General features: G+C 41.8%; 1 protein-coding gene across 1 annotated transcript; it reads left to right on the top strand.

The window, feature by feature from the left end:
• Window positions 1–1,649: 1,649 nt before the first annotated feature.
• Window positions 1,650–3,406, top strand: DYNLL1 (dynein light chain LC8-type 1). The gene is made up of 3 exons (XM_063457060.1): window positions 1,650–1,754; window positions 2,242–2,379; window positions 3,008–3,406. Exons 2-3 carry the CDS (start codon window positions 2,248–2,250, stop codon window positions 3,143–3,145), a joined length of 270 nt encoding a protein of 89 aa, XP_063313130.1. The 5' UTR covers window positions 1,650–1,754; window positions 2,242–2,247; the 3' UTR covers window positions 3,146–3,406.
• Window positions 3,407–9,866: the final 6,460 nt, after the last annotated feature.

Raw genomic sequence — 9,866 nt, 5'->3', positions numbered from 1 at the left:
GTTAAACTAGCGCATGTGCCTACTCAGGTATGGAAAGGGTATAATCCAAGCAGTTGGTTTGGTAGCTGGTATGAGTGGTTTGGAGGGCTTAAGGCAGTGGTAGGTGGAGTCCTACTGATTTTAATGTTGTGTCTACTCCTGCCGTGTCTTATACCCTTAGTAGTTAGGTCTGTGCAAAGCCTGATAGAAAATATAGCAGAGAGGAAGGCTGCTGCACAGATAATGGCAATTTATAAATATAAGGCTCTAGATCAGGGAGAACCAATGCAGGAAGATGAGTGTTGAAGATTCACATCATAGATAAGTCTGGTCTGGTTCAAGGTAACTTGCGGTGTATGCAAACTAAGGTTCAGTGATGCCTCAAGTAATTGTGAAATATCAAGAGGCATCAAAGGGGGGAATGTGGTGGAATCTCGGTAAAAAAATTAATTTAGTAGGCCGAGATTACCACGTGGCATGTGTACGTGCATATGCTGACGTATCGATCAGTTGGTTGCACGAGGCAAGATACGATCAGTAGTGTACGGAGCATGTGCAAGAATACAGGATATAGTATTCCCCTCCTCCATTGTGCTGGACAAGCCATGCGGTCAAGCAGGAAGTTAATTCTTATTTGTATTGATTGGTCAAGAGAATGTGCGGGTGGAGCTTAATATGGGAGGAGTTATGTGCCTATATAAGGAGCCTGCACTATTGTCCGGGGCTCAGAACTTGCTGTATTTTGGTGACATTAGTCCCTCTGAGTCCCGATCGGTGATCCAATAAAGAATCTCTTCCTTCCTGAAGAAACCTGTGTCCATCTCTCTGTGCTTGGCTTCCGTCAGTTTCTCCGGTATCAATGACACAAAGGGAACAATGTTGGCACAACAAATGGAAAGTAAAGGTGCAAAATGAAAATGAAAACATAAATGGATAACTAGAAATGTGGCACATTTTATACACGGCCCCCGACGTTTGTATTTCTCCTGCTCATTTGATGTGTTTGTTTGTCACATCATGCCCCATTTAAGCTACGTTTACTATTTATGCTTAAAATAACATTATCTAGAGGGGGGAATATGGTTATAATGAATAGTGTAAAACTTTCCTAGTAATTGTAGATCACAATAGGCCTTGTCTGGTGGGTCAGTATATTTTTTAAAATGCAGTGGCCTTTTGGCACTATATATAAAATATACTCAATATTCATATTTCACTATTGCTTTACAGTCCTAATGTGTATAAACTCAGCCAAGGATGCTGTATGTGTATTGCTATTAGTGAAAATATCACATAGAGTTTAACATAACCAAAAACACATCCTGCTTGTGTACAGGAAGTCAGTGATTATTCTATAATAAGGTACATTCAGATATATCTGCGCATTCCCCCTCTGCACGTATTGCAAATATTAAAACCCTGTCCCACTTCCAGCTATTTGCCCGGAGCGCCTAGCAACACCGCGCATGCGCCCTCCCACGGTGGAGGCTGCTGTTACTTTGGAGATGCCACCAGAGGGATACGAAGCGTTCGTTTCCAAGGAGACGGACGCCTGAGCCGCGCTGCATTGTGGGTTGAAACAAACTGCAAAGAAAAGATCCTCGAGAAGCCAAAGTATTCAGCCAATCGCAAAGCGAGTGGAAGAGCTAGCAGCCATTCAGGAGGAGAGTGGGGGAAGAAGGGCGTCAAGTAAGAGGAGGTTTCCTGCGCGCCAGAAGGCAGTGTGCGAGAGAACGTGGTCAGCGCAGGATCAGCCTCTCTAGAACTACAAAGCCGTGAGTATTAGGGATGGATGGGACATGTCAGTGTGCTTATTAAGGTTTACTGATTGAAGATATAGAAATATGAGGTGGGATATTTAATATCTGGGATCTTATCAGACTCTAACCATTCATATTGCGAGCTCAGCCTGTGTTAAGCTCTCTGCCTGGCAGTGTTTCACACAATACACACAGATGTCTCATTGTAATGGGTCTGGGGAGCCAGTGGGATTTTCATCTTTAGTCTTCAATAGCTAGACCACCCTCTCTCTGGCTGCTATAACTGTAAATCCCAGGACTCGCATCTCACAGCAGAGTGGATCTACCTGGCTTTTCAGTACAAGTGGCTGGCTGAGCATCTTGTGGTAAATGCATGTCCATTCATTGGTATAGGTTAGCCATTAATGTCTTTTGGTGTTGGTGTATGCAGGCCGGTCTGTCTTTGAGAGTGCTGATGATGGGGTGTTGATTTATCCTGATACTAGCCTCCTGTCACCTGCAGGTCACCATGTCTGAGAGGAAAGCAGTCATAAAAAATGCTGACATGTCTGAGGAGATGCAGCAAGATGCTGTTGAGTGCGCCACCCAAGCCCTAGAGAAATTCAACATCGAGAAGGACATTGCAGCTTCTATCAAAAAGGTAATGTTCTTGATTTTGCTCCTTACAGATTGTGTGGGTGTTCTCTGGGGGGGATGTGGATAAAACCTCTTGATTCATGTCACTTACAAGTGAGGTTTAATGCCATATAGACTTGTGGTTCTGTGAGAATGAACTACAGTGAAAGAGGTTTCCACAATCTTTAAAAAATATAAAATATGTTTTATATATTTTTTTCTCTCTTACACAAGCAGGGGGCAGTGGTACTTGAATGCAGTTGCCATAGTGACCGAAAAGCTTAGCTGTTTGTGTGTTCCAACTATTGAAATTAATATATTTGCTCAAAATGAGACCAAGCTGTACCAAAGTCTCAATGTGTGTGGGTTGTTTACCTCATATTGTATAACTAATTAAAATACATTAATAGAAGCCATTTAAAAGGCTGCAGGGTTCTTGACATCACATAAGCAAATGGGGTTGTTGGTGTCTTCCCTGTGCTGATATTTGGCAGGGAGGTTTATAGATGGTGTATGAGTGCAGGGAACAAAGACAGAGTGGTACTTTGTGACAACCTATAGTGAGATCATGTGTAAATGTGTTTATTTTTGTTTTAGTCTTGTGGAACTGCATAATCTGCAAAGGATTACTGACAGAGTATTTATCTTTTCAGGAATTTGACAGAAAATACAACCCTACATGGCACTGCATTGTAGGTAGAAACTTCGGAAGCTATGTCACACATGAGACCAAACACTTCATCTATTTCTACCTTGGTCAGGTAGCAATCCTTCTCTTCAAATCTGGCTAAAATAAAGGGATATAAATTCAAGAACTGTACAAAAAGAATTAAGAGACTGACTGACTTAAAAGTTTGTTAAGGGAACAAACTCCCTAATTTTCCCGGGTTTCTTTTTTTTTTTTTTTTGTGTGTTCCTGGGACTGGAACCTTATTGTGCTGGCTTGTTTTCATAATGGTTATAAAGCTGTTTTCAAACAATACTTACAATTGTATTTATTTTCTATTTTGTTTTCTAAACATTTTATTAAATGTTTCTTTTTAATAACAGCATTTTAATTTGTCTCTGGGTATTTTTATTTTAAATCTCAGATCCCTCAAATGAGTGGGTATAGGGTACAGGAAGCTGTCTGCAAGGTGCTCAGACTGACCTTTTACTGTAAATCATGTGTCTACAGAATAGCGCTACTATATTATATATTTTTCTCTATACATGATGTCAGAGTATGAACGTGAATGACCAAGGTTGGCTGCACAGGTTGCTGGTTCTGCTCCATCCATTTAACTCCGTTGGGAATGGCAGAAAAGGACCTTCAAAGAAGAATTCCTCAAACTCTTAAGTGTGGAAACCATTCCTAGCACCATGAATTTATTTTTATTTTATATAGATCATGCCCCTGCAATCCCACTACGTTAATTCTTTGCCATTTAGGCATAATTACTTTTGTTTATATAGCCCCATCCAGTCCCTTAGGTGTGACTGATTCCAAGAAAATATTTGTTTTAATACTTTTCATTTTTAAACATTGTTTACTCCTAGAATTCTCTCCTTCCATGATGCTTACAACTTCTGAATAAACTTTCTACTGGTCTAACATACTTAATAGTTTAGTTTCCTTTCTGCACACTGGGCTACCACTGCATGTTATTAGATGCTAATAACTGGTTATACTTCATGATCCAGTATACATTAACTATTATATAGAAATATGACTGCTTCAATATCCCTAAGTACTGCTACTGTGGCCACTCCAGATTCCTTGATGGGTCAAGATTGGGGTTAGAAGGAGAAGTTGGGCAGACCTATAGTTTTCTTGGAGAAGCACAGGTGTGCAACAATTTAATTGCTGGTACTGACAATAACAGTGCCTGTAGATTGTTGCACATCTGCTCTATATGTTTCAGGGGCACATGCAAAATCAATGTGCCCCTCAAAGCTCTTTCCCAAGAAATGGCTTACGGAGGCTGATCTGGACAATTTTAAGCTATCACGTTTCCACTCCTCACCCCACTTGGGTGAATTCTTGGTTTCTGGGTTTGCCATTGGTTTTCATATAGGTCCTGTGGCACTTCCTTCAGGCACACTGGAATGCCCTCATTTGTTATCAGCCTATTCCGATCCCTTAACTGTAGATACTCTACTAGACAAAAAAGTTGATCTAGGTTTTGGCTTAGGCCCATTTCCTAGTCACCTTTTTAGACTTGGCGCACAAATCCCATCAGTGTTGTGACACAAATTTTCAAATAAGAAAAGGCTTATCAGTGATCTTGTGGCTTCTCATTCTTCACACACACCCCAAGCATTAACTCTCTCGTTCCTGATGAATTTTTCCCTCCAGTACGCCACAGTCGACAACACCATACAGGCCATTTTACACGTGGGTAAGCATGCTTGGCAAAAATGAAATTTCTAACACTTTCAAGCTGCTACCAATTTACCTGTTCCTATGGCATATTCACGGTGTTAAGTGGATCGATTATGATTACTTGTACACTAGACTTACTTTTGGTTCCAGGAGCAGTCCGAAACTGTTCGATATCTTCTCAGAAACACTCTGGCGGCTGCTTTTCAATGTCCCACAGTGATTCACTACCGTGGCGACTTTCTCCTGATAGAAACTGGTACACAGAGCCCACAAAGTATTTTCATCACTACTGCCCTTTTCACCACATTAGGTATCCCTATTTCCTTCCACTAGGTTAGTGTTCCTCGACATCACCTTGGACACGGTTGCCTTTCAGGCAAGCCTCCCAGAGAAGAAGCTGGTACTCATTAGAGAAGAGATGGACCATTTCCTACGGGCTGGTTTGTGTACTCGTAGGGAGCTTCAGTCCTTACTGGGGTCACTCAATTTTGCCATCCCGCAGGGAAGGATGTTCATTTCCAGGCTTCTTTGTCTATTACCTGGCTTGTCTGATCGTGTGACCGTTCTCCTCGACCCCCCCGCCATAGCTGATTTACGAATGTGGCAACATTTCATCATTTCTTGGAATGGAATTTCTCTGTTTATTCCACCTCTTTCTCACTCATCACCAATTATCATGACTGATGCAGCAGCCTGTGACGAAATCCACTTCGCCACTGGTTTTTGGAGGGGCCTGTTTGCCAGCCTCCTACCCTGGGACTATGGGCCCTGTGATAACCCATGTTCAAAAGTACTGTTTCTGCCCCTGGGACTTTTAACTGGAATAGATTGAAACATGTGGCGGCGGTGTTTTGTCGTCGAGTTTATGGAACTGCTTTGGGCATGGGACCATGTGCACAGTGGGGCAAAAATAAGACTTTCAGGGAATTCCTGAACCAATCTGGGTGATTTTTGGATATCGGGATGTTGTGGGGATATGTTGTATTATGGGGTTTGTAAAAATTAATGGTTTTTCTGTTTAGAGTTAATTGAGTTAGCCCATTGTCTTTGTTAATTGTATCACAGGCAGAGGGGAAGGATTGTATGCTGTAAGTGGGAGTGTCGGACATTGTTGTATTGTTCTGATTAGTTTGTGTCCTTTGTGTGCCTGTGTTCCATCAGGTCCATTGGGTGTGCCTCTGGACTGAGGAATTGTATATAAGCAAACCTGTACCAATAAAGCCTCAGACTTGTTCTACCCTTCATGAAGTTTCTGCCCCTGTTTGGGGGATTGGAGAACTACCTACACTCTGGGGATTGCTATAATCACTATACTCCCCAGAGTATAATCACTAAGCTCTTGTAAAAGCTTGTTCCTGTTCCTGCTCTCAGGATTAAGAGAGGTTTACCTACTGGAAGCTGGATCCTGGTGTTGGGTCCAGAGTGGGTGGAAGACGGCGAGACCCCAACCAAGCAGCAGGTGGTTTGTGGGGTCTGCGGTGGTTATGGTGTCTAGTTGAGTGCTTGGATCCATCAGAAAGTACAGGATCCATCAACGGAGGTACCCATCAGGGTGCCAGGTGATCCGTTACACAGCCTATTCAGGGTTTGCTGCTATATTTGGAAATCTTTGGTTCAGAGACTCATGGCCTACAGAGACCCTCTCCTTGACAGCCTTCAGGGAGACCTCCACTCTGTTTGAGGTTACCCCATTGTGGCAGCTGCGCACACTTGGGGTCATCTTTTGACAGGGAAGGCTATTAGATGTGGCAGCATGCAAAATCATCAACCATGGGCGCTTATTGTCATTGACCATCATGAGGTTGGTTCGAAGATTGACTGGCTTGCAACGTTGTACCAATTTTATTTGTTCTGTGACACACTTTCACGCTCTCAATTTCAGGTGTTTTTTCGGCTTCACCCCACAGCAGACAGGCTCCCGTCAAGAAATCTGCTATTCCACAAGCTTGTGATGGAATAGCCAGCATTCTGTCTTACACCCGGTCACTATCATGTTCTACACTCTCTGCTGGCCCAAAAACAGCTTATGATAGGTGTGATGGATGGCCTGACTTGTTTGGCACAAGCCACAAGCTCGCTGCACCATATTAGTGACTGTTTTCCATGTACCTAAGTATCTCCATGTTACAGACATCTGTGTATTGTGTACTTGTATTTTACGGAGTTCAGTGTGTGTCTGTATATGCAGCTGTGGGTCAACAGACAGCAGCAGCTCTATAAAGTATAGTTAGGTGTGAAATGTATTCTGTGGGCTAATCAAGTTAAATGCGGCACTGTGAGTGACCACCGGCTGTGCTTGATGTAACCAGAGATTGCTCTGAAGGGACAGTGGATCCAGTCAATATAACCTTTTGTTGTTGTCAGGGTGTTTTGGCACAGGGGGAGGTGGTAACTAGTGTAAGGAATCACTTTTTTGCTTTGTAGTTCTTCTCCTGTCCCCTGTTCTGTATTCCTATTAGTGAAAGTTTTGTGTAATATTTATTTTACTGTATGCTGTGATCTTTGTAAGCTGGAACTGGATGCAATAAACAGTCGGAGTGAGTCTGAGTTCAAAGGAGTTGCAAAAGACAGAAGCTGGTGTTGTCTCTTCCTTGAGGTCTTCCAAGTTATGGCTATTCATTGTCCTCAATAGAGTAATTACTAATAAGAGTATTGCCAGAAGACTGGATGGATAGAATATCATATAGTAACTAGATATCAGCTCAGTATATCCTGCATACGCTACCCAAGAGGAGTCCTAGCATTTAGTGGAGTAGTTGAGTGCTGCACGTTATGTAAAAAGAATACCCACGGACGATATATTAGGTTGTATTGTCACAATAGGGCTCTTAAAATTTATCATAGGTTTGCCATGGAATTTCACGTCCAGGAGCATTTCTCCATAGAATCCATGGTTGCTTTTTCTTCTTTTTGCCACCCTCACCTTAAATTAGCACAGAACTGCTGGAACTGGATGCAATAAACAGTCGGAGTGAGTCTGAGTTCAAAGGAGTTGCAAAAGACAGAAGCTGGTGTTGTCTCTTCCTTGAGGTCTTCCAAGTTATGGCTATTCATTGTCCTCAATAGAGTAATTACTAATAAGAGTATTGCCAGAAGACTGGATGGATAGAATATCATATAGTAACTAGATATCAGCTCAGTATATCCTGCATACGCTACCCAAGAGGAGTCCTAGCATTTAGTGGAGTAGTTGAGTGCTGCACGTTATGTAAAAAGAATACCCACGGACGATATATTAGGTTGTATTGTCACAATAGGGCTCTTAAAATTTATCATAGGTTTGCCATGGAATTTCACGTCCAGGAGCATTTCTCCATAGAATCCATGGTTGCTTTTTCTTCTTTTTGCCACCCTCACCTTAAATTAGCACACAACACGATTAAACTTTCTCTCACGGGGATTCAACATCACGTACTCACCACGTATCCCAATCATACACCTTTCCTCAAGTCCTATCCTATAAAAAGTATATTGCGGGGTATCAATAAAACAGACCCCTACTTCATCCAGGTTACCAATCTATGGTGCGATATTCCAAGCCCTCTCCGATTTACTGGACACACGACCATTTGACAGTCCCACAAATCAAGTAATTAAAACCGCTATTTATATAGCTTTCTACGTTTTTTGAGACCCCGAGAATTTACAGTAGCTAGACAAACAGACAGACATTATCTCTATCTTAAAAATATCTGATATCACTAAACATCAGGATCACAATATACAAAATAAATGACTCATCCAAACAAGTGGTGCCCAGTTGAAATAATTGATTCCTACTTCCCACACTCAATCATGTCACACAATTTTCTACTTCTCTCCCTGCAATGACTCCCTCTGACTACTGCTAAGTTCATATTCTACATCAGAACATTTCTCTTAAAGGGAACTATAGTCACCAGAACAACTACAGCTTATTGAATTTGTTCTGGTGAGTAGAATCATTACCTTCAGGCTTTTTGCTGTAAGCACTGCTTGTTTCAGAGAAAATGCAGTGTTTACATTACAGCCTGGTGATAACGTCACTGGCCACTCCTAAGATGTCTGTTAGAGATCCTTCCTGGGTCATTGCTGCCTAAATTGCATCAAAACATTCAGTATCTCCTCCCTCTGCATGCAGACACTGAACTTTCCTCTTACAGATTAATTGATTCAATTCATCTCTATGAGGAGATTCTGATTGGCTGTGTTTGAATTGCGCTGGCTCTGCCCCTGATCTGCCTCCTTGACAGTCTCAGCCAATGGGAAAGCATTGTGATTGGATCAGGCTACCACTTCTGATGATGTCAGAGGGCAGTGGGCAGGTCCAAAGGAAACAAGGGGAAAGTAAGCAGCTCCAGACTTGAATACAAGTAAGATTTTACTATATTTAGGGAGGCCTGGGGGGCTAGATGGTAGTTTTAACACTATATAGTGCTCCTTTAAGATTGGGTTTTCAACCCGTTCTCTTGTTCGGGTCATTCATTTAGCATAGGGGCAGCTTCGGCCGCTTCCAGCCCTGACACTCCAGTGCATATCATCAAAAAAATTGGGGAGATGGAAATCCTCAGTTTACAGTCGTTACATACCTCATCCGAAAAAGAAATGAGGTAAGCTTTTAAAAGTTTGGCATTGTAAATGTGATACAATCAAGTGTGTTCTTCTTTGATGTCTTTTTGCCCTCTTTTATTACAGACCTACCCATACGTTGGTTACAGCAGCCCTAAACCAGCTTTGTATTAACCCGATTTACGTATATTACTAATATGTTTCCGACCACAGGTTTTAAGGCCATATGCCTGTATTTGTGTGAGGAGTTTAAATCTATCTTATGCTATAAAAACTCCCACTACCCTCTTACCTGGGCTGTTCTTTTTCACCTCACCTCATATGTTTTATTTTATTAATACCTTTATTAACACCTTTACTCTAGGTGGGCCCTCTTTTATTATAGGCCTACCCGTACGTTGGTTACGGCACACCTCAACCAACTTTCCACAGTATTAACCTGATTTACGTATATTACTAATATCTGTCCAACCACAAATACACTGCTCAACAAAATAAAGGGAACACAAAAATAACACATCCTAGATCTGAATTAATTAAATATTCTTCTGAAATACTTTGTTCTTTACAGTTAAATGTGCTGACAACAAAATCACACA

Source organism: Pelobates fuscus, chromosome 5 (genome assembly GCF_036172605.1).
Source record: "Pelobates fuscus isolate aPelFus1 chromosome 5, aPelFus1.pri, whole genome shotgun sequence".
Lineage (NCBI taxonomy): Eukaryota > Metazoa > Chordata > Amphibia > Anura > Pelobatidae > Pelobates > Pelobates fuscus.
The sequence above is the reverse complement of the archived record's forward strand: the minus strand, read 5'-3'. Positions and strand labels throughout refer to the sequence as shown.